The sequence below is a fragment of the Nelumbo lutea genome, chromosome 4 (assembly GCF_056320005.1).
Source record: "Nelumbo lutea isolate HS-2025 chromosome 4, American lotus-T2T, whole genome shotgun sequence".
In the NCBI taxonomy this organism is placed as follows: Eukaryota; Viridiplantae; Streptophyta; class Magnoliopsida; order Proteales; family Nelumbonaceae; genus Nelumbo; species Nelumbo lutea.
Genome location: NC_142687.1, coordinates 84100319 through 84126480, shown reverse-complemented (window position 1 = coordinate 84126480; position 26162 = coordinate 84100319). Strand labels below are relative to the sequence as shown.

Below are 26162 nucleotides of genomic sequence, written 5' to 3'. Positions count from 1 at the left end.
TGGGCGCCTAGGTATTGTTAGTTTTCTTTTGTTATTCTGAAGAGGGTAGTTAAGTTTCTGGAATTTTCTGAACCTCTTGGAGTGATCAATTCACTCTTCTCTTTGTTGGGAGGCATGGGGAGGAGAGAGATTTCTCTCCGGATTAGGCTTTCTTAGGGTTGATTTCTATATGTGTGAGACTGAATTGCTTTTTGAAGATCTCCAATCTATTTTTTTCTTACTGGTGAACTGTTTGAAGTAAGATGGAGAGTTGGAGTACCGAGGTGAAATCCATCGGTACCATGGGACTGGGTGTTGGAGGTAGTAGTGATATTTTTGGGTCTGGAATCATTACTACAATAAAACTTGATGGTACAAATTATTTAGAGTGGGTACAATCAACCAAGATGGCTTTTGGTGCTCGTGGAAAATTAGGGTACATCACTGGGAAGGAGAATAAACCTGATACAGATTCTTCTCGATGGGTGTAGGAGAGTTACATGGTAATGTCCTGGTTGTGTAATTTTATATTACCTCATATTGGAAAAAATTTTCTATGGGCTAATACTGCCAAGGAGATTTGGGATGGAGTGAATGAAACCTACTCTCAGAAGTAAAATGTAGCCAGAGCCTATCAGTTAAGGAATTAGGTGATCAATATAAAACAGGGAGAAAAACCCCTTGTCATGTATTTCTCCATGCTAAAAACCTTTGGCAAGAAATAGATCACTTAGAAACTGTGGTATGGGAAAGTGTAAATGATGCAGCAACCTATCAAGAACTAGTAGAGAAAAATAGGGTTTTTGAATTCTTGGCAGGGCTGAACCTTGAATTTGACATTGCTAGGCAGCGTATCCTTTCTAGGGAGAGTGTGACACTCTCTCAAGCCTATGCCTTTGTTTCTGGGGAGCAGAGCAGGAGGAATGTCTTGCTGAGACAGCTTGGGATTAACCAGTCGGCTTTGTTAGTACAACCAAACCTAAGTAGAATGGAGATAGGGGGAGCAGTGAGACTAGAAGGGAAGATAATAAGGACTTGGTGTGTGATTATTGTAAGAATCCCAAGCATACTAGGGATACTTGTTGGAAGCTTCATCCAAATCTTATGCCTGCCCGAATAAGGAACAAGAAGGGAAATGCGAATGTGGCCACTACAGGAGGCTCTTCGGCCCTTCTTTCCCAAATTGGTTGGGAATCCATTGTAGTAGAAGCGGTGAAAACAAAATTGGAGAGGTTTGGACAGCTTATGAGTAAGAAAGATACAACTAGCTCTAGCCTTCCAGATGGACAACAAAGTGCAGGTGCCAACTACACCACTTCTTTTGCACATACAGGTAGTTCATATGCAATTGCAAATCTTGCATCCACTTCAGGTAAGGAGGGACCTCCCTGGATTATAGACTCAGGAGCATCTAAGCACATGCTAATGTTCCTACCCTTTTCAGGTCCTATCAGCTGTACTCTGGTAGAGACAGTCTCTACAACAGATGGTTCACATATTCCCATTGCTGGGAAGGGGACAATTAGAGTGGCCAATGATATTTCTTTATCTTCTATCTTACATGTCCCTAGACTTCATACCAACCTACATTCTGTTAGTTCTTTGACAAAAAAATTGAATTGTTCAATGACCTTTCTTCCTGGTATGTTTTTGTAGGATCTGGAGTCAAAGAAGATGATTGGGAGTGGTCGTGAGGTGAATGGAGTCTACCTTCTGGACGAGATTCCGAGTCATCAAAGCCATCATGTTAGCAGCAGCAACAGTAGTGGGTCAAAGTCAGTGAGCTAGATTATATTGTGGCACAATCGCATGGGACATCTTTCTTTTAGTTCATTGAAATTTCTTTTCCCAAAGTTATTTGAGTCCGTTCAGTTTTCTACCTTGGAGTGTGAGAGCAAGGTTTAAAATGTCGATGTTGATGGAAATATCGCTTACCAAAATATAGGACATATGTCGGAAATGTCGAGGGGAAATATTGTAAAAATTAGAGACATTGTGGAAATATTATGAAATATGTGGAAATATGCAAAGATAATATGTAAAATGATAAAAGAAGCATTAATACATATTTCTAGGCTATTATCTTATTCCCAACCATTATATAAAGCTAAGAATCTAAGATCAATAACAAATTAGTAAATGACGATTTACTGATTTATTATGCATTTTGATGTTTTTACAAGGTTATCTGATATTTTCTTTTCTTATTTTTAGTTCTGATTTATTATAAATTCTAATATATTTATTTCACACTAGTAAATAGAAATACATTTATTCTGATTTTTTAAATATTAAAGTTATAATACATTATGCTTTATTATAAATTTAATAAACTGATTCTCCTTTTTGTAGTATTAAGATTATGATAAATTCTGATTTCTTATAAAACTTAATGAATTTATTATGATTTTTAATACTAAATTTATAATAAATTATGATTTAGTATAAAATTTATTAAATTTATTCTGATTTTTTATATTAAATGTAGAATTTGGTTTGTTATAAAATTTAACAAACATTTTCTGATTTTAATAAATATTTTAAAAAATACTAACTAGTTAGTATTTTACTACTTGAAAAATATTTTATGTTTTATATTATAAAGTAATTAATTTATTCTTTTGTTTTTATATTTTGTTAATTCTTTTTATAAATATTTTATTTGAAATATTAAATAGAAATATTAATGGAATAACTATATTAATATACTGTATTATATTAATATAATATACTAATATATTATATTTTTAATGTACATTAGTCGACATCCTGTCATCATTAGTCAACATCTTGTTGACATAATAGGAAAAACTGTATTTTTTTTTGTTATTTGGACCGATTTGGTCGACATTTCCAAAATATAGGAAATGTCAACCGACATAATGTAATTTTTATATTACCACCAATTTTCATGTCGGCGAGCCTCGACATCAACATATGCTGGGTGACATTAGCGACATTTGTGACATTTGAAACCATGTGTGAAAGTTGTCAGTTAGGAAAGCATTGTAGACATTCTTTTAAGCCAAGTAATAAAAGAAATAATTTTGCTTTTAATATTTTTCACACTGATGTATGGGGGCCATATCATATTCCTTCCATGGGAGGTTACCATTATTTTCTCTTGTTTATGAATGATTATACATGGTATTCTTGGATATATTTGATGAGATCACAGGATGAGGTTCCTAACTTGGTACGACAGTTCCACCAGGTGGTTCTCATACAACTTGGAGTGAGAACTAAAGCCTTCAAATCAAATAATTCTAGAGAGTATTTTGAGAAGGACCTGGCCACATTTTTTGGAGCATGGTATAATTCATCAGAACAGTCGTAAATATACACCGCAACATAATGGAGTAGCTGAGAAAAAAAATAGACACATTGTGGAGGTGGCAAGAAGTCTTATGGTGTGTGCTTCAGTTCTTGTGCATTTCTAGGGAGACGGAGTTCTTACAGCCGTGCATTTGATTAACTGTGTACCTTCATGGACTTTGGGGTTTAAGGTGCCATTTAGCCTTCTTTTTCCAGATGGAGAGATATTTCACATATACCTCTGAGGGTTTTTGGTTGTGTTTTCTTTGTTCACATTCTTGGCCCCCATCGCAAGAAATTGAATCCTAAGGCCAAGAAATGTGTTTTCCTTGGGTGTGCTCAGAACCAAAAGGTGTATTGTTGTTATGACCCTATGTCGAGGAGCAAATTTGTCACTATGGATGTTACCTTTTTTGAACCCACCTTCTTTTCGAGTGGTTCTCCTTAAGGGGAGAGTTTGGGGAGGAGAACTTGTAGTCTGTTCCTCTTTCTGTTTCTTTTGTGCCTCCATCAGTTCCATCAACTCCTCCATTAGTTTCATTGCCTAAGCCACTATGGGCAGCCTCACAGAAATATCAACACCGGTAGATGATGGTTGACTCCACACATCCTCACCCCACACCACTCTCTATTAGTCCTTCTGAAGCTCTAGATTCAATAGATACAGTTCCAGGTATTCCCCTTGAGCCTAAGCCTACTATGTTTTCCAACGATAATGTTCCTGTACCTAACACTATTGTTGCAACTGATCCCACTGACCTTGATCTTCCCATTGCACTTCGCAAAGGGAAGAGAAAGTGTACAGCCCATTGCATTTCACACCATCTTTCCTACAGTGCCTTATCGCCCTCCTACCGAGCTTCCCTTTCTTCCTTGGATTCTGTGTCTATACCCAGGAATGTTACTGAGGCTCTCTCCAAACCTGAGTGGAAAACAACCATACAAGAAGAGATGGAAGCCTTGGTTAAAAACCAAATTTATGAAGTAATTGATCTCTCTCCAGACAAGGAGACAATCGGATGTAGATGGGTATTCATGAAGGGATGAGAGATCCATCATATGGATGGCCGAACCTTATAGGTAGGTTGGGCGAAATTTCAAAAATTTCTCTCTTCCATGTGGGAATCACAATCCCTATTTTAGAAAACTGCATTTTCAAGGATCAATCTTGAACTCTAAACTAGACCAGATCTGAAACCAAAAGGTAGGAGAGGGATATACCTGATACGAAGTAGCAGTAACTCCCAACGAAGGTGTTCACGCCCAAGGAAAATGCCAAAGACTGCTCCCACTGAAGATGACACAGTGTAGGGTGGAGCAGAATTAGCAGGTGGTTCTTCAGCAAGAATCGAACTCTTCAGCAAGAATTCGATGGAGGGTGAGTTATACCAAGAACCTTTCTTGATCGCTCCTACAGGTGGAGATCGAACTGGCAATGGCGGCAACAATAGAAGGAGGCAAGAGCAGAAGATGGTGTCAGCCCAACTGCAGCTGTCTTCTCTCTTGTATCTGTAAGACTGAGGATGATCTGGGGTTCGCCCTCCTCCTCTATTTATAGCCTTAAATAGAGGTTCTCCTAATCCCATTAGGAGTTTCCTAATCCAAATCTTGTATTTGGATCTGGACTCTCTTTAAGAGAGAAGGATAATCCCTTATCTTATCTGTAGACAAAGATCAACCCTCCTAATCTTATTAGGAGTTTCTTAATCAAAATCTTTATTTGGATCTGGACTCTCTGAGTGGATAGGGATAACTCCCTATCCTATTTGTTTATCTAAATCCCAGAGCTGCCCCTCTTTAATTAATCATATTAAACCAGTTCGAATTGGGCTTTTGGCCCATTAAGTCAATGTGCTCATTCATTCTCCAAACTGCTTCCCAATTGGGTATCCTTGTATGGCGTAAGACCTAAACATTGATCTACACATCAGCCACATGGGTTCAGCCTAGCCTCTGTTACAAGGCCTAGCCGAATTCACTGTAAGAGATAGTGAACTCCTGAGTCCATCACCATGGGCTCTTAATGGGCCCAACATTTACACTAAATGGTCTTTGGGTCAAGCCATCTTATAAAAACCCAAGGACTGTGGGCAGGTGCAAGATTTGCCCATTAGGTATTACCTTCAATGGTCTTACACTTAACCTCTCAGCCTAGTTGTGACCACTTCAAATAGTTCTGGCCATTCAGTCTATATGTTGCCTGAATATTCTGCAAATCACTGGTATGAGGATGAGAATTCGTTGCTCCTTCATCGGTTTGGACGGGTGCACCTGTTGCGGTCACGTCGGACATTGTCAATGGAGGAAGAATAAGGCTAGCGGGAAAGGAGAATAAAGGAGGAAAAGAAACACTGCTGATTACAAATTAGCACTAAAAGCCAGAAAAACACGAAAAAAAAAAACTGGCAATGAAGGCCAGCAAAGCAGGGGAAAGATGTGGCAATGAAGGCCGGAGAAAAAAAAATCTCAAGGTTGGCAAACCTAGAGCTCTGATACCATGTTTTGAAATGGTAAAAAACTGATCTTAACATTCCATTGCCAACCGGCATATTTATACAATAAGTTGCTGCAATAAATAGAAAACATCTTCCTAAATCAATCCCTATAATTAAGGGACTAACTATTTTAATCCCCATATTTAAGGGATTATACTCTTCCACAATCCTAGGAATACATATTCACACATTCCTATTTTTACACAACTACCAAATATAGATGCTAACTACCAAATATGCATCTACGCCAGTAACCCCACGTTTTCCAACATGTTTACTAAGGCCATGTTTGGTTAAACTCTCATTCTTTCTCATTCTTGCCCAAGATGAAATTATAAAATGGACAAGAATGGGTAACATGAGAAAATATTGCTATAACCCAAACACCTTTTTCCTGAAAAAAATGAATTATTTTCAAACTGACAAGTGCCTTCCGTTGCTCATTTTCATTCTTAAAAAAAAATTGTGTTAGCTGTCATAAACCACCGGCCTAGGTCATCAACATAGATGCTTACTGGTAGGGTTGTCAATTGGACTAGATTTGGTCCAATCTGGTTCAACCCAATATTGGTCCATTTATAAATGGACTGGACCAAACCCATACAAACCAAGTCCAATCTAGTCCAAATAAAATGTAAATGGACCAAATTGGGTTCAATCCAATCCAAATTCAATCAAACACCAAAATAACATAAGAAATCTAGAAAATATATAAAAAACTACAATACCTACTACAATCCCATCTAGTCCAATTAAAATGCAAATGGACTAGATTTGATCCAATTAAATCCAAAGTGAATGAATAAAAGCACTTTTGTAAAAGTACTTCGGTAAAATTGCTTTTGTAAATGTGTTTTCATAAAAGTACATTGATAAAAATACTTTCATAAAAGTGCTTTCGTAAAAGTGATTTTGTAAAAATGCTTTCGTATAAGTACTTTTATGAAAGTACTTCTGTAAAAGTGCTTTTATAAAAGTACTTTTGTAAAGTGCTTTCATAAAAGTACTTTTCATAGAAGTGCTTTTATAAAAGTGCTTTTGTAAACATACTTTTATAAAGGTGCTTTCGTAGAAGTACTTTACTTTTGTAAAAGTGCTTTCATGTAAAAGTACTTTTATAAAAGTGCTCTAATAAAAGTACTTTCATAAAAGTGTTTTTATGGTGGCGGTTTCTAATTGCTGGCTTAGAGTTCCTTTAAAGAATGAAAATGGGCAAGATGGGGCATGGTTATTTTTCATGATGCAAACTACCTCAATCTTTGTGTTATTTGCTGATTTTTCATTCTGAAAAGAATGAGGTTGATGGCAAGAATTTTGTAACCAAACACTTTAATGTTATTCATTCTTGCTCATTCTTGTCCAGAATAAGCAAGAATTGAAAAATGAGGCCCTAAGCAGCAAACCAAACATGGCCTAAGGGGCTTTTTCACCTGCAGCACAATGATCTTTGTAACAAGTTGGGCATGATAGAGATCTACGCCCCAACTTGAGGGGGAGTGTTGTATGCTGTTTTTTATTGTTTTATCTCTATAGGTGCTACAAGGGCACTATTGTCATTTTATTCTTTTATTTTTTCTTCTTAATATAAAAAGAATGGCTAAGGGTGGGCCTTGGCACAATTGTTGGGTTGCTCCATTGCATCATTTATCCCTCCCTAGACCTTGCATTGGTGGGAGCCTCGTGTACTGGGCTGTCGTCTTTTATAAAAAAGAATGGATGGCGTCACTAGCCTAATTTTTCAACTCCTAATTGATTCTCCTTCCTCCTTCTCTCCTCTACTTTTCCCTTCTTTTATTGGGTTCCTTGCTGTTAATAGAAACCATTGTCTAAAACTATACCCGATCAAAGGCTAGGGTTTCCATGATAGGAGGACTTTCTGACCATATGATTTAAGGAATGTTAGAATGCTCGGTCAGGGGTATTTTGGTCATTCTAGTTTATCTTCTTGAAAATGAAAGGTCTATTGTATCTGAGTTTAAGTTATGTGTCCCATCTTCTATGAGGGACAAAATAGTCTTTCTTGTAACTCTAAGTTTTATGAATAAAATTCAAGTGGGTCGGCTAGGAGAGTGATTTTTCATATTCTCTCTTCTAGTCTGGCCAAACACTCTTCTTCTTCTTTCTATTTTCTTTCTTCTTTCTTCATCTCTACTTTGACCTAGAATCAACTAGGGTTTATTCACATGGTATCAGAGCATGAAGGTCTCGTGTTTTCTTGCTGCTGTCTTCTTCCTAGGTTCGCCGCCAGCTTCACAGTAGGTTTCATCATCCTACAACTGACCTGATTGGAGACTCGATAAAGGGCTGAAAAGGAGTTTCCATTTTGAGGGCCTGGAGGTGAGAATGCCTCTGGCCGGTGCTGTGGTGGTCGTTGAAGTGGTATACTAGACCCTCTATTCAGTGTATGAAGAGGGCTGGACGTATACAGGTATGGACACTGCTGTCATGTGCTCAGAAATGGACTGTGAATGCTAATTTTTTGTGCTTCAAAAGTTAGTTGTTGTGGTGCTGGGTGAGACTGATACACATATCAGTCATGTTCCTTTGTTTTCTTGCTCGCATGTGTGCTGAAAGAAGAGTTAGACTGCTGAAGTCCACAACCGCAATGGTGTGGTGATGGTTGTGTTGTGGTGGCTGACATATCTATGATTCTAAATGCTTAAAAGTGAACTCCTAGACCTTGTGTATAATCAGTTCTGCAGTATGCAGTCCAAGTGTTTGATGTGTTGACTGAATGATTTCATCTTTAGAGTGTAGTGTGTAATGTGCAGTTGAAGAAGGTGGAGTTGGTGGTATCATAAGTGACATAAGTCTTGTGAAGAGTGTGAGATTGTGGTGTATATTCAAAGGTGAAATAATTGAGATGGTTTCATTTGCAGATGGGAATGACAACAAAACCGGATGACATCCATCAAGTTGAATGGTGAGAACTATGTACCATGGGCAAAATCTGTGGAGGTGTTCTTGAAGGCCAAGAGGAAAGTAAAACATGTGAGAGAGGAGAAACCTTCCTCTGATTGCCCTGCGTTCAGTGATTGGGAAGGAGATGATGCACAGATGATGACATGGCTTTGGAACAACATGGAACCAAAGATTAGTGTGAACTTCATGTTCCTAGATACAGCCAAAGAAATCTGGGATCATGCTAAAAAGTTATACTCTGGACAAGACAATACGACTAGGGTATATCAGTTATACCAAGAGTACTTCAATTTGAAGCAAGGAAGTCAAAGCTTAGAAGAGTATTATGCAAGTTTGAGGAACATCCGCAATGAGCTAAATGTGTATCACCCTCTAACATCAGATATCCAGATCCAACAACAGCAACGTGAACAGCTTGATGTGACTAGGTTTCTTGTGGGCTTGAAGGCTGAGTATGAGCCTGTTAGAGCACAGATATTGGGGGGATCAGCTCTCCCCTCACTTGAAGAAATTTTTTTCCGTCTTAAGAGGACATCCATTGAGCCGGTAGAACATTCTTCCTTCTCTGATAGATCTGATTTGGTAGTGACTAAAGGGAGTGGCCGTGGAAGTAGAAGTGGTGGTGGCAGCAGTGGCCCTCCAAGCAACCATGGTGGACACATGTTTAACCGGGCTAGTGGCCGGATTGGAGGCTGAGGGCCAGATTGGAGGCTTAGAGAAAATGTACACATTGTGGCTTGAGGGGCACACAGTTAATTTCTGCTATGATTTCATTGGTCCACCCAACACTTGGGCTAACCATGCTACATCTAAGAGTAGTAGCACAATTACTGAAAGCCAGTAAACTGCCCCACCCTCCTCCACACCCGCTTGTGCTTCCGGGTCAGAAATGGTGAGTGTACCACAGGCAGTATATGAGCAGTTCCTTCAAACATCTCAGTAGAACACAACTACACTTGCCCATTCAGGTATGACTTGCTTAGTTTCCAAAGCCTCACCTAGGATCATTGATTCCGGAGCCTCGGACCATATGTCTGGGACTCTTGATGTATTTTTTTCCCTTTCTCGCTCCTCCACATCTCATACAGTTACACTTCTAATGGTTCTACATCTCTTATTTGTGGTGTTGTTTCCCACTTTGTCTCCATTTCCTCTCACCCCAAGAGTCTTTGGTTGTGTTTGCTTTGTTCAACACTTGGGGCTTGGAGTAGACAAGCTACATGGTTGAGCTACGAAGTGTATTTTTCTTGGCTACTCAAGAACTCAGAAAGGGTATAAGTGTTATAACCCAAAATTTCATAAATTGTTTGTGTGCTCTGATGTCACCTTCTTTGAATCAGTTCCATTTTTCTCAGATGCCGGAGTCTCTTTTTCTCCCCCTGTGGTTCCTCTCCCTGTACCAGTTGTGGACACTCTTCCCGTAGCTTCCATTCCTACTGCCGATGCACATCATATGCCTGTTACTATAGAGAGGCCGCCAATTACTCAAGTGTATACCCGCAGAAGTGCTTCAGCCCCTCCTCCACTTCAGCACCTGTCGACAGATCCTGCTCCTGCTCCTCCCTCAGATCTTGATCTCCCTATTGCTTTGCAGAAAGGTAAGCGCACTTCTACTTCTCATCCCATTTCAGACTATGTTTCCACTGCTCACCTTTCTGCTTCTCATTGCAAGTTTATATCATTACTCTCATTAGTTCCCATTCCCAAGATTGTACAGGAAGCCCTTGCCTCCCTAGGGTGGCGGCAAGCCATGGAAGAAGAACTCTCTGCTCTACAACATAATCACACGTGGGAACTCACCACTCTTCCTCCTGGTAAGCACACTATTGGGTGTAAATGGGTCTATATAGTGAAGCATTTTCCTGATGGCAGTGTGGAACGATTGAAGGCAAGGTTAGTGGCCAAGGGCTATTCTCAGTTATATGGTGTGGACTATATGGAGACATTTTCTCCTGTGGCTAAAATTGGTTCAATTTGGGTGTTGATCTCATTAGCTGCTATGTATGATTGGCCTCTCGTACAACTTGACATAAAAAATGCCTACCTACATGGTGATCTTGTTGAGGAGGTGTATATGGAGCAACCACCAGGGTTTGTTGCTCAGGGGGAGGCTGGTAAGGTGTGCAGGCTCAAAAAGGCAATTTATGGACTGAAACAATCTCCACGTGCATGGTTTGGCAGGTTCAGTGAAGTGGTGAAGGCCTTTGGGATGAAACAGTGTCAGGTTGATCATTTTGTGTTTAGCTATAACTCAAAGGATGGGAAAATCTTGCTAGTCGTGTATGTGGATGATATTGTCATAACTGGAAGTGACAACAATGGAATTGATAAGCTAAAAAAATTCTTATAGGATCACTTCAATACGAAAGATCTGGGGAAGCTAATGTATTTCCTAGGAATAGAGGTTGCGATGTCAAAACAGGGGATCAACCTATGTCAGAGAAAATATATTCTTGATCTACTTGAAGAAACAGGGTTGTTAGGTGCTAAACCAGTAGAGACTCCTATGGAACTCAATGCCAAGTTAAGTGTGGATGTAGGTGAAGAGTTTGATGATCCTAGAAGATATAGAAGGTTGGTGGGAAAGTTGAACTACCTGACCATTACCCAACCAGATATATCATTTGTTGTGAGTGTGGTGAGTCAGTTTATGCCACATCCTCGGGTTCCTCACTAGGAAGCTGTTATGAGAATTGTTAGGTACCTAAAGGGTGCTCCAGATCGTGGTTTGTTATACCAAAAGGGAGGAACTCTTGAGATAGTAGGGTAGCACAGATGTTGACTGGGCTGGCTCCATATCAGACAGGAGATCAACCACAGGGTATTGTACCTTCCTGGGTGGCAATCTTGTAATTTGGAAGAGCAAGAAGCAAACAGTGGTGGCAAGAAGTAGTGCAGAAGCAGAGTACAGGGCTATGGCCCATACCACATGTGAACTAGTATGGTTGAAGAACTTACTACAGGAGATGGGATTCTCAATTGACAAACCCATGAAACTATACTGTGATAACCAAGCTGTTGTTCACATCTCATCCAATCCCGTCTTCCATGAAAGAACTAAACATATTGAGGTGGATTGTCACTTTGTGAGAGAGAAAGTGATAAGTTGAGTATAACTACATCTCATGTGAGCTTAGGAAATCAGTGGGCAGATCTCTTCACAAAGGCATTGTCTCAGGGAAGAATAGATTACATTTGTAACAAGCTGGGACTATATGATATATACTCTCCAGCTTAAGGGGGAGTGTTAGAATGCTCGGTCAGGGGTAGTTTGGTCATTCTGGTTTATCTTCTTGAAAGTGAAAGGTCTATTGTATCTGAGTTTAAGTTATGTGTCCCATCTTCTATGAGGGACAAAATAGTCTTTCTTGTAACTCTAAGTTTTATGAATAAAATTCAAGTGGGTCGGCTAGGAGAGTGATTTTTTATATTCTCTCTTCTAGTCTGGCCGAACACTCTTCTTCTTCTTTCTCTTTTCTTTCTTCTTTCTTCTTCTCTACTTTGACCTAGAATCAACTAGGGTTTATTCACAAGGAAGAAAGAAGAAAAGAATAAAAGAAGAAAGAGAGAAGAGTAGAAGAATAAGAGAGAAAAGTTTCAAAGAAGCCAAAGAGATACAGGGCATAGCCCTATTAGAAAATAAACTAGATTATGCAAATTATGAATATGCCCTCCAAAACCATTACCCTTGAGATTCAAAGTGTAGATACGATATGCCCCGTATCAGGTGTATCATATCATATCTTTGCATTTCCAATACACCTATTTAAAGATATTTTTATGAAAACAGTCTTTTTTATTTATTAAAGAATATTAAATTATATAAAACTAAAATTTTGAAAAATCTTAAAAAATAAAGTATGGGGTAAAAAGTATCAATACACCCCTACTGGCGTATCAGGGTGTATCGATACTTTAAACCATGCCCTTACTTAAACGCCCCTCTCAACAACTTCCAAGGCATCACCCTAAACAATGTTCTAAGGTGGTGCAAAATTATTTTTGGATTGAAGTGAGAAGACCGCAAAGGACAGTTTGCTGGACTACACCAACAGTGGATAATCTTAAATTCAACTTTGATGGGTGTTACCTTGAAATTTTGGGAGAGTTAGGTACTGAGGTTTTGTTAGGGATCACAATAGGAAAATACTTGTCAGCTTTTCTAGTCTGATTGGATTTGGCAATTCTTTAAGGGCTGAACTGCATGCTATAACTCAAGGTTTAAAACTAATGAATTCGAAAATAATGAAGGATGTGGAGGTGGAGGGAGACTGGCAAACATAATCTATTGGATGAAGAACCAAGGCATGATCCATTGGAAATTCAAGCTGATGATGAGACAGGCACATTCTTTGCGTACCAATTTGAATAGCTCATTTATGGATGCCTAGAAGTGATAATGTTTTGGCAAAGAGCAGGGGTGGTAAGGTATCAGCTAGAATCGGATTGTCCAAGGCTGAGTTGTAATCTATAATTTCTGTTGGGATGAACATGTGAGTTCATGAGTCTCACATTGGAATGAAACAAGAGACGTAAACGGCTTATATTATAAGGATTGGCCACAGCCTAACAGCTTAAGCTTTTGGGTTGAAGGTGGTGTTCAATTCTTGTGATGAAGTCCTACACGCGAAATGAGTTCCCTCGGTGTTTGTTGCAACCCCCAAAATGCACAACAGTGGTATCAGAGCTGAAGGTTCAATTAGGTGCAAGTATTAATAGATGCATGTGATGATTCCCATGACTTTGCCAATTTCCCCATTTTTGAGTAGTTAACACGAGTGGTTTCTGAACTCTAATTACTCCACCTACGTTGAGTGTGCTTTGACAGGTGATTGGTTTGTGTGTGACAAAACATAGTGATATGATAACTGTTGGAGGTTACGGGGGTATATTTGTAATGTTGATAAATTTTGGGGACTTGTATGTGTTTATGGGAGGAAGAGGGACCTATATGATCTGATATATTAGGGTCTTTTGCTTATTTAAGCCATTGGTTGTGTGAGATTAGGGTTGAGTGAGAGTTTATTTTTTTGTGAGTCTGTAGAGAGGTCAGCCATGTATCTCTTGTTCTAATAGTGGATTTTTCCCTCTCTTCTTGTGGATGTAAGCTACCAAGCCAAACCACATTAAATCTTGGTGTTTTCTCTATTTCTTCTTATTTTCTTCTTGATTTTCTCTTCTATTTTATATTAGTTGACAGTAACAGCTTCCAAAAGGGAATGCTTGATGTGAATCAAAATACAATCACACTTGAGGGGGAGATTGTTGAGATGCACATGTGAGGGCATGAGTACCACATTGCAAAGGACTTGTGTATAAGGATTGCCCCACTACCTAATAGCTTAAGCTCTTGGGTTGAAGGCGGTGTCCAATTCTTGTGTGTAGGTCGTACGCACGAAACAAGCTCCTCAGTGTACACATGTTCTTATAAAGGGGTATTTTTCTATCATTTCAAGATTGCTAAGAACCATCTCTAACTTGGAATTGACAAAACCAACACAACAGTTCAAAAAAAGATCTGATTCTCATTCATGTGACAAATACCCTATTTTTGACCAATGAGTGAGGTAAACATTCTTAAAAAACCTTAGGCTATGTTTGGATTGATAGAAAATAAGAGAGAGAGAGAGAGAATTGAGGGGCATTATTAAAGAAATTTGGGAAATTCCTTGAGAATGTCCCCTCAATTTTTTGTTTATCTCTTATTTTCTATCAAATCAAAATATCAAATACAGCTTTAAGGTGAGGTGTAAGGATTGTTCCTTACATCTTCAGGCTTGATTCTCCAAGGTTTGTACCTTAAGATATAAGCTTTTCACACCTTTTGCATTTCCATTACCTAAATGCCCCTGAAAAAAGTATAAAAAACCTTTTTTCAGGGAGAAAATCAAGAAGTTGGCCTCAAGTATATAATTATTTAAAGGATGCAGTTTTCTCTGCAATGAAGTCATTCTGGTAAGATACGACCTAATCAATACTTGAAAATTTCAGGTGTCTTGTGGAAACAGGAGCATAAAATTAAGAACTAGGAGTAATGCTAAAGCTAGAGACTGGGTTGCTGCAATTAATGATGCTGGATTAAGGCCTCCTGAGGGCTGGTGCCATCTTCACCGCTTTGGTTCTTTTGCTCCACCAAGGGGCTTGACTGAAGATGGTAGTCAGGCTCAATGGTTTGTAGATGGTGAAGCTGCATTTGAAGCAATTGCTTCATCAATTGAGGAAGCAAAATCAGAGGTTTGTTTTTCTTCTGTTGGCATGCAGTTGAAAAATTTAAGCCTACATTACCTCTCATTGCAAATTGACTCAATGAATGATGATTGCTGTAATTTTCTTGCAGATATTCATTACTGATTGGTGGCTGTGCCCCGAACTGTATCTACGACGTCCTTTCCATGCTCATGGATCATCTCGGCTTGATGCTCTGTTAGAAGCAAAAGCAAAGCAAGGGGTTCAGGTTCTTATTTTCCTTTTCTTGAAATCTTTTTGTCTTCGCTTTAATATTGTGCCACTAAATCTTTAGGATGGCCTCATTGTTTTTTTGTTATCCTTTCGGAACAACCATTCCAAGGTCACAGTGGTGAGGATTATGATGTAAAGCTATGGCGATAGACAAATGCTACAAATGTATGCATGGGTAGATTTCTAGGGTTACCTGCTTAATAAATTTGTTGTAAAACAAACTTATAAAGTAACTTTATATTTATTGGATTTTCTGGATACAGTTTAAAAGTTTATGGAGATTCCAACAAATACCATAAGTTCTCAAAAGAGTTGTTGCATTTTTCTTATAAAGGATAGGATTTCAGTTGCACATGGAATGACGAAACAAAAAGAGTAAAGCAATAGTTAGGGCTGATTAAATAGGGTATAACCGTATAAGAATGAGACTTGAGGGTTTTTGAGTAAAATAGAAGCAAAATCTAGGCTGGTTAAATTTGCTATAGATATTGAAATTAGGATTTGGAAAATGACAAAATTAATTCAAGTACTAGGGTTAAGAACTGGAATATACAAACAACTAGAAAGCAAGTGATGAAAAATTAGGAGTATTAGAGCTTCAAGCTTAGAAAATGTTTCTTCTTTTGGTTGGTAGTCTAATGTGTTGTTTTGTTCATTTGATCATAAATTGGAGAGACTGAACTATTTAAACATAGCTTTGCAGATATTCTCCTTAGAATTGATCAAAGGGAACAATGTGGGGTTTCTCTTTATTTTACTCCCTGATAGTTCTCCCCATGTTTCTTTTATCTATAAAATGTGATATACTGTTCTCTTTAAATCCAAATAATTATTCTATTTTTTTAAAAGGTAAAGTGTCATTGTATTAACTTTTCCAAAAATTTGATATCTAAGTACAATCAGGTTCTGCTTCAGTTCTATACAGTGAGTAACTGTACAAAATCACTCTCTGTACATTGACATTTTAAGCAAAAAGTGTTTTCCTAGAAATCATTTCCAGATAGTTCATATTCTTCAATTCTTTCATCACCCACAACCATGGAAAGTCATAGCCACTGCACACCTAATAACTTCTGAAACATCCTTTTCCTGGTTGTCAAAAAATCTTCTGGTTCTCTCTTCCCATGCTCAGATCTGCTCTTCCTCTTTTACTGAGTCCACTGACATGCCAGCCCTGGATAATCTCGTGCAATATTTATTCCATTTTCTTATATGAAAATTTTTACTATAGCTTTGTTAGCTTCTCTACAAGTTTTTCTTTCCTGCTACTTTGCTTCCATGGAACTGAATTTGGATTCCTTTTTCTTGCTTTCTATTATTTTCTCTCCCTTAGTATATATTACTATTTGTAATTTACTTCATCTACAGATCAAAGTCTATCATTTCATTTTTATTATTACAGACCAGTATTCACCCCTGAAACTTTAGTCATTTGCCTTCCACCTGGTATCCTCACTCAGTGCTAGTTTTGTCCAACATTAATAACTAAACTTCATCAAGAATGAAAGTAGAACAGAAAAGAGGTACAGAAAAGAAGAAGGAAAAACAGGAGATTTCAGGAATAGAAGTCAATCTCAAATCCCCTAGGCAATTTGATTCTACCTTGGTGCAAACCGGAAATAACGCAGCTCTGTTAGTAACTGTAGAGAAAATGGGCTGAATGGCCCATAGACTGTCATTTCATGTTATGTTATGTTTCTCTTTGTTGTGGGCCTTATTCTGGGCCTATACTCTGTAATGTTCTGTTTTTTATATTTTCCTGCCCACTCAAGGGCCTCTCTGTAATTTATCAAAGATTAACTTATTAATAAGATGTTTAGAATGTTAGAGAATGGTTATGTTCGAACCTCTTACTCTCTAACACTCATTGCCGCCAGTTCTCTCTTCTCTTCCTTTCTTGTTTGTTTTGTTCTGATTTGCATCTAATCTCAAACAGTAACATACATCAAGTGGGTTGTTTTTCAACTATAACAGCTGAAAAAGGAGATTGGACAAGCAAGTTGATTGTTGAAGTCGATAAACCAACTAGAGGGTGGAAGGAAATTGCTGTTTTATTGACAAAACATTTGAAGTTGATAACCGAATATATCCTAACACCCTTTGATACATGCAAAGCCTTGCTGGATCCACTGGAAAATAAAGTAGGAGTTGAGGCTGTATCTTTGCAGGGTGATCTTGGCTCGATTAATATTTTCAGATGGTCTCCTTCAAACTTGAAGGATTCCTCGATTCTAAATGGGGTGGTAATGTGTATTGTGGGTTTACTATTCCATCTTTGGAAGGATGAAGTCGCAGAAACAATAGCAGTGTTGTGTGGAGCAAAACTGGCTAGTGTATTCTGGGGAGACCTCAGGTCTGCAGCATTATAGTTGAATGGAGTCAAGTCTGACGATATTCCCAGGAACGTGAACGTGAAGGTAGAAGGAGCGTTCATGGAGGTTTGGTTGGCTTCCTCCATGGAAGCTGAACTGTGGAGAGAAGCTTGGAAGGTTGAAGATGAATTCCTTCGTGGCAGCAAAGGATTGGAGGACCTGCAAGAAAAAAAGAGTTATACAAAAAAGGGCGAACAAAATTTGAGAGGTCCAAAAGCATTGCAGGAGGAAAGTCTTAAATGTATTCAACAAGGTATTTGTTGGGCCTCTAACAAATCTTATGCCCAAGCAGTTACTAGTGGCGCCAATTCAAAATTTTCAAATGCACCTATTTGAAAATTTTGGTGGCCCCGGAACCCAAAATATGGGCCATCTAAATCGGGAATGGTGGGTGTTGAGCCATCTAAAGGAGGCTTCTACAAAAGACCAGGGGTGGAAGTTCTAAATGGGCCAAATTCATTTCGCCCATATAAGGTGGGCCAGGTGGACATAGTTAGCCCATTTCAGGGGCCGAAATTAAAAGAACAAACTTTAAAAAGTCACATGACTAAGGGTGTTCCTTCGATAGATGGTAATTACCATCTATTTTCTTCCTCTTTGAGCCCAATAGACTGAGGACTTGGAAGTTCGACCTCTGCTTTTTTTGGAGGCTCGTTGCAATGGATTGCGATGGCAGGCTAAACAAACTATCGCCAGAAAAGCGCAACCCAAGATGCATTAGACGAAGTGGTTTAGAGGAGATTAGGAAGGACTTTCTTTCTGATGATGAAGATTACAGTGATTCTAATTTAGATGATTCAATGAGCCTAAGGTAGCATCGATCTAAGCAAATCGAAGGACATAACTGAGGAAGATAACTTCGGAACAGAAGTTTTGTTTTAGGAGGATGAGGGTGCTGGTTCTCAAAGCTTTGAGGGAGGTCCGATGAATACGATGGAACGACCAAAGGAAACTATGACTGGGACTCAGGTTTTGCTTCTACCCGCAAGGGAGATTAGCCCCCTAGCCCAGGAAGAACAGGTTTTTGGTTTGGAAGGGAAAGACTCTACCGGAATGGTTTGTAATGTATTGCCTGAAGCCTGACAGTAGTGGAAGACTAACTCAGTTGCTGAAGCCGACAAGTTGTTGACTTCCTCTAAAAAATCTCCTATGCAGATCCAAACACATGAAACAGGATTAGAATTAGACTTGCCTCCCTATGCCGGTCCCTCTCCCTCGGAAGAAGTTCACCTAGTCCCCAACAATGCAGGTATTTTTGTCCATTCAGTTTTAGTTACTGATGTGCTTACTGTGCTTGAAACAGATACTCCAGCATCCCGAGAGGAAACCTTAGGTGGGGAGAAAAGTAGAGATCATAGCATTGGTAAAGGTGAGTGGAGTGAGATAGAGATGGAGGTTAAGAAAAAGTAGGAGGAAGAATTAGAAAGAATATGGGAGCAGATCTGTGCATTACAGGAGGAGTATAAAGAAAAGGAAGGATTAGATGGCGGGGAACAAGAAGCAACTCCTCAGAACAAGGACCGTCACAGAAGTTCTAGATTGGGGGAGGAGGTGGGTGAAGTCAATGGGTCGGATAAGAAGACAGAGGGGAATACGAAAAGGAAAAAGAAGATGAGATCAGAGGTGGAGAGACTAATCTCAGATATAGAGGGCGATATCAAGTTCAGTGGAAGAGGAGAAATAAGGAAGGTTCTTTGTAAGGTGGAACTGTGTTAGAAAGGGGCTTTTGAAAATGAAAATCATTAATTGGAATGTGAGAGGATTAGGGAGTGCAAGAAAATGAAGGGCATTTAAAGACTTATTAAGAAGAGAGAAACCTGATATAGTCTTGTTACAGGAAACCAAGTTGGCAGAATTAGATAGAAGATGGGTCAGAAGTGTGTGGAAATCAAGAGGAGTTTGCTGGGCTTCAGCTCCCTCTTGGGGAGCCTCATTCGGGATAGTTACTTTTTGGAGGGAGGATGTTGTAGAATCAGTGGAAGAACTTATAGGGAGATTCTCTGTCTTTAAAATTTAAAAATGTGGTGGATGGATTCACTTGGGTGTTAACTAATGTCTACGGGCCAAATACTTATAGAGAAAGGAATGAAATGTGGGAGGTGTTGTATAGAATACAAGGTTTGTGGGATGGCCCGTGGTGCTGGAGGGATTTCAATGTAATTAGTTTTTGTAATGAATCAAATAACTCCCAAAGAATGTGTTAGAATGCTCGAGTCAGGGGTATTTTAGTCATTCTGGTGTATCTTAATGAAAGTGAAATGTCTACTGTATCTGAGTTTAAGTTATGTGTCCCATCTTCTATGAGGGACAACATTGTCTTTCTTGTAACTTAAGTTTTATGAATAAAAGTCAAGTGGGTCGGCTAGGAGAGGGTGACTTTCACTTTTCTCTCTTCTAGTATGGCCGAACATTCTTCTCCTTCTTTCTCTTTTCTTTCTTCTTCCTTCTTCTCTGCTTTAACCTAGAATCAACTAGGGTTTATTCACGGTATCAGAGCTGTAAGGTCGTATCCTTATTTTTTTCTTGTTGCTGTTCTCTTTCTGCGTTCACCGCCAGCTTTCACAGTCGTCTTCTTCTTTTTCGATTGACCTGAGTGGAGGTTCGATAAGGGGCTGAAAAGGAGCTATCGTTTTGTGGGTCTAGAGGTGAGAATGCCTCCAATCGTTGCTGTGGTGGTCGTTGAAGTGGTATACTAAACCCTCTATTCAGTATCGAAGAGGGTTGAATGTAGACAGGTATGAAGACTACTATTGTTTGTCCAAGTAAGGGACTGTAAATGTTTTCTTGTTGCTTCAAAAGTTGGTTGTGGTGATGCTTGGTGTGACTGATATGCATTTCAGTCGTACTCCTCTTGGTGTGACTGATATGCTTGGTGTCGACTGCTGAGGTTCACAACAGCAGTAGATTGGTGGTGGTTGTGTCGTGGTGATTGGTGGTAGTGGTGGTTGGGTCCTAGACCTTGTATGTAATCAGTTCTGCAGTATGCAACCCAAGTGTTTGATGTGAAGACTGAGTGATTTCAGTCTTAGTGTGCGGTGGTGAATGGTTTTGCAGTGTGCAGCCCAGGTGTTTGATGTGAAGACTGAGTGATTTCAGCCTTAGTGTGTGTGTGTAATGTGTATTTAAAACTGGGATTGGTGGTGCTATAAGTGAGATATGCCATTTGAAAGAGTGTGTGGTTGTGTTGTATACTTGAAGGTGAAATAATGGAGATGGCTTCTTCCGTAGATGGGAATGACAACAAAACCAGCATCATGCTTTCTTCAGATTATATAAGTGTTCAAATGACATCCATCAAGTTGAATGGTGAGAACTATGTACCATGGGCAAAATCTGTGGAGGTGTTCTTAAAGGCCAAGAGGAAAGTAAAACATGTGAGGGAGGAGAAACCTTCCTCTAATTCTCCTGGGTTCAGTGATTGGGAACAAGATGATGCATAGATAATGACATGGCTTTGGAACAGCATGGAACCAAAGATTAGTGTGAACTTCATGTTCCTAGATACAGCCAAAGAGATCTGGGATCATGCTAAAAAGTTGTACTCTGGATAAGACAACACAACTCGGGTATATCAGTTGTACCAAGAGTACTTCAATTTGAAGCAAGGAAGTCAAAGCTTAGAGGAATTTTATGCAAGTTTGAGGAACATCCGCAATGAGCTAAATATGTATCACCCTCTAACATCAGATGTCTAGATCCAACAAAAACAATGTGAACAGCTTGATGTGACTAGGTTTCTTGTGGGCTTGAAGGCTGAGTATGAGCCTGTCAGAGCACAAATATTGGGGGGATCAGCTCTCCCTTCACTTGAAGAAGTTTTTGCCCGTCTCAAAAGGACATCCATTGAGCCGGTGGAACATCCTTCCTTCTCTGATAGATCTGGTTTGGTAGTGACTAAAGGGAGTGGCCGTGGAAGTAGAAGTGGTGGCAAGAAGAAGTGCGGAAGCAGAATACAGGGCTATGGCCCATACCACATGTGAACTAGTATGGTTGAAGAACCTACTATAGGAGATGGGTTTCTCAATTGACAAACCCATGAAACTATATTGTGATAATCAAGTTGCTATTCACATCTCATCCAATCCTGTCTTCCATGAAAGAACTAAACATATTGAGGTGGATTGTCACTTTGTGAGAGAGAAAGTGATAAGTGGGGTAATAACTACATCTCATGTGAGTTCAAGAAATCAGTGGGCAAATCTCTTCACAAAAGGATTGTCTCGGGGAAGAATAGATTACTTTTGTAACAAGCTGGGACTATATGATATATACTCTCCAGCTTGAGGGGGAGTATTAGAATGCTCGAGTCAGGGGTATTTTGGTCATTCTGGTGTATCTTATTGAAAGTGAAATGTCTATTGTATCTGAGTTTAAGTTAGTAGAAGATCAAGACTGTAATCAGTCTTGAATCCTAAAAGGTTTTAGGTTTGTAAAACAGAAAAGAAGATGAGAGAAAAGGGAGAGAATAGAAGAGAAGCAAGAGAACACAAGTTACTGAAAGGAGGGACAGATTCTTGACCAATCTGCCGCCGCCACTCTCTTAATATTTATAGGTTTATGTTTAGTACATGATGAAAGGACACATCTGCCCTTGGTACTTACATAATAAATAAAGTAAATAAAAACTGAAATAAATAACAGCTGAATTAGCAAACTGACTCAAACTGACACTACTATAACTGAAACAAATACTGCTGTCCTATGAACACAATGGGGACCATTGCAGTGGGGCCCACATCAGTGTTTTCTACACTCCCCCTCAAGTTGGGAGTAGATATCTATCATGCCCAACTTGGATAGGTCTGTCTCTAACTTCTTCCTCGGTACAGCCTTGGTGAGGATATCCGCAAGCTACATATTGGATGTGATGTACGGAAGACACACTTCTTGTGATATAACTCTTTCTCGCACAAAATGTCGATCAACTTCGATATGTTTAGTTCTGTCATGCTGCACTGGGTTGTGGGCTATATTAATAGCTGCCTGATTATCACAATACAACATTAAGGGCTTTTCATAGTCAATACCCAACTCTTCAAGTAGTGACCTCAGCCATAAGATTTCAGCCACTCCATTAGCCATTGACCTGTATTCCGCTTCAGCACTGGAGCGGGAAACAACACTTTGCTTCTTACTCCTCCAAGAGACAAGGTTACCTCCCACAAGGGCACAATATCCAGAGGTAGACCTTCTGTTATCAACACTTCCAGCCCAATCGACATCTGTATAGACTTCCACCCTCATGTGATTATTGTTCTTGAGTAATATACCTTTACCCGGGCATCTCTTCAAGTATGCTAATATTTGTTTTGCCGCAAGAAGATGAGAAGTTCTAGGGGAGTGCATGTACTGGCTGACAACACTAATTGCATAGTTGATCTCCAGCCGAGTGAGACAGAGATATAGAAGCTTTCCAACCAACTGTTGGAACATAACTTTGTCCTTAAGAGGGTCCCCACCCTCTGCACTAATCTTGTGATTTTGTTCGATGGGTGTATCGGCGGGCTTAACACCTAGCTTTCCAGTTTCCGCCAACAAATCTAGAACATATTTTCTCTGAGAGATAAAAATCCCCTAGTTGGATCTAGCAACCTCAATACCCAAAAAATACCGTAGTGCACCAAGATCTTTTACCTCAAACTCTTGATGAAGGAGCTGCTTGAGAGACTCAATCTCATGACTGTCATTTCCTATCACCACAATATCATCTACATATACTACTAGTAGTGTCAGAGAGGACTCCATCCTTTTGATGAATAGTGTATGATCTGACTGGGCCTGTACATAAGCAAACCTTCCAAGGGCTAATCTGAACCTATCAAACCAGGCTCTAGGTGACTGCTTCAAACCATACAATGCCTTGTTCAGTCGGCAAACCTTCTTACCTGTCTCTGTATCATAGAATCCAGGAGGCAACTGCATGTAAACCTCTTCTTGTAAGTCTCCATTCAAAAAGGCATTTTTAACATCCATCTGAAACAGGGGCCAAGAATGATTTGCTGCAAGGGATAACAAAACTCGAATGGTGGTCATCTTGGCTACTGGGGCAAAGGTCTCCAAGTAGTCTATACCATAAGTCCCTGAGTGAATCCCTTTGCAACCAGCCGGGCTTTGTATCTTTTAATAGAGCCATCAGCATTATGCTTCACAGTGAATACCCATCTGCATCCCACCGGTTTCTTTCCTTTTGGTGGGTCAACCAGTGTCCAGGTATTATTCTTCAATAGGGCATCCATTTCGACTTGCATTGCATCTTTCCATTCTGGAACCGATAAGGCTTCTTGCACTGTTCTTGGAATAGGGACATCGGCAATGGAAGTGAGATAGGACCGGTAAGATGGTGATAGACGATCATAGGATAGGAACTGTGAGATGCTGTGAGCTGTAGAAGTGGTGCAATGTCGTTTCCCTTTGCGAATGGCAATAGGGAGATCAAGGTCATCCACAGGAGGGGAAGTGGCAACAGTGAGAGGTATCTCAGTAGGCTCTGGATCTGGAGCCGCAGAAGGAACTGAATCTAGCTGGGACTGCCGAAGACTAGGATCAACCTGCCTGCATCGCCTGTGATAGACTCTCAACTCCGGCTCCCTCTGACCACCCTCACTACTACAACCTTCATTACCCAGTGGAATAGGTAAAGGAACAACCCCACTTCCACTCTCACTGCTCAAAACAGCTCCCCTTCCACTTTCACTGCTCTCTCCCTGAGGAAAGAAACTCAAAACAGCCCCACTTTTACTGCTCTCCCCCTGAGGAGAAACCCTAGGATAGTAGGGTGTCTCCTCAAAGAAGGTGACATCCATAGAGACAAACCGTTTCCCTGAAACCGGATCATAGCAGCAATAACCCTTTTGAGTTTGTGCATAACCAAGGAAAATGCATTTGGAGGCCTTAGGGTCAAACTTGGAATGATGAGGCCCGAGAAGCTGGACGAAACAGGTACAACCAAAGGTTTTAAGGGGAACAATGAACAACTCCTTGTCTGGGTAAAGAAGGGAAAAGGGGGTTCTCATATTAAGGACCCGGGAAGGAACTCAATTAATGAGATAAACTGCCGTGAGGATAGCATCACCCCAGAAGCGAATAGGTACATTGGAGGTAAACATAATGCTTCTAGCCACCTCCAAGATATGCCTATTCTTCCTTTCGGCAACGCCGTTCTGCTGTGGTGTATAAGGGCAAGTGCTATGGTGAATAACTCCATGGCTACGAAGGTAGGAGGTCAATGGTTGAGCAAAGTATTCCTTTGCATTATCAGATTTGAGGACTTAGATTTTAGTTCCAAACTGAGTGAGAATCATCTGATGGAAGTTTTGGGTCAGAGCAGGAAGCTCATCCCGAGAACGCATAAGATATACCCAAGAAAACCGGGTATGGTCATCAACAAACAGTAGAAAATATCTGTACCCACCCATAGAAGAGATATGATATGGCCCCCAAACATCAGTATGCACAATATCAAAAGGGAAATTACTCCTTTTATTACTTAAAGAATAAGAGGTTCTACAATGTTTGGCAAGCTCACAACTCTCACACCTCAACTCTGATAGCTCAACAGACTCAAATAAAGCAGGAAACAGACTCTTCAAAGACTTAAAAGACAAATGACCTAATCGGTTATGCCAAAGCATAACCAAACTCACAAACTGGGAAACAAAAGACTTCTTATCCACTAACTCTTCCTGTCGGGTAATCTCCCCAAGCAGATAGATCCCGCTCGTCTCACGGCCAGTTCCAATCACCTTCCTCGTCTCCAAATCCTGCATCGGTCAGGGAAAAAGGTTACTGAACAGTTCATGTGTTTGGTAATACTACTAACTGAAAGGAGGTTGGTATCAAGCTTAGGAACATGCAAAACAGAAGATAAAGAGATAGTGTCCGATAACTTGATGTCCCCCTTGCCCGAAATGGGAACAAGAGAGCCATCAGAAATGGATACTCTATCTCGGCCAGAGGACAAGTGATAAGAAGTAAACAAAGATGGCAAGCTAGTCATATGGTCAGATGCACCTAAATCTATTACCCAGCAGTGATCAGTATTACCTGGAGCTAAAGCATGGTAATCTGAGGCTCGAGTACCTGAATGTGCAAAGGCAGATGTAGCAGGAGCTGATGGGGACTGGGATGGCTGAGCTGAACTTCCAACTTCCTTTTCCAACTGTATGAGGGCAGCCCGAACAGCAGCTAAAGTCTCCAGGGATGTACCTGATGAGGATGTTGAATCAGTGTTCACTGCCATATGAGCATTACCCTTCTTATTTCTCAGTTTTGCTGGGACCAAGTGAGGATGTAGCTTCCAACAAGTATCTTTTGTGTGCTTGGGTTTCTTGCAATGTTCACATACCAGATCCCGTTTATCTTCCTTCTTCCGATCCCTTTCTGAGTCACCCCCTGGCTTGGGTTTAATAGCTGTCAAGGCTGGGAAAGAAGGCTGAGGCTGCATCATAACTTTCCTCCTGGTTTCTTCACTATGCACCAAGGAATATGCTTGAGAAAGGGTCACACTATCTCTTGTCAATATCTGTTGTCGCACAATGTCATATTCTGATTCAAACCAGCCAGAAACTCAAATACCCTATTCGTCTCAACTTGTTTTCTGTGAGTCTGTGCATCCTTGGGA

The 26162-nt window shown here is 39.9% G+C and overlaps 1 protein-coding gene across 4 annotated transcripts in view; it reads left to right on the top strand.

Moving 5' to 3' along the window:
* LOC148861423 (phospholipase D zeta 1-like) overlaps nt 1–26162 on the top strand; it is a 175006-nt gene that overhangs the window by 75495 nt on the left and 73349 nt on the right. For all 4 annotated transcript variants that reach the window (XR_016112471.1, XR_016112470.1, XM_088982775.1 and 1 more), the window contains exons 7-8: nt 14703–14945; nt 15049–15165. Coding sequence is in view for 2 of the 4 variants with exons in the window: in XM_088982775.1 (XP_088838901.1) it covers nt 14703–14945; nt 15049–15165 (360 nt within the window). In the remaining 2 variants the exon portion in view is untranslated. The remainder of the gene's footprint in view (nt 1–14702; nt 14946–15048; nt 15166–26162) is intronic.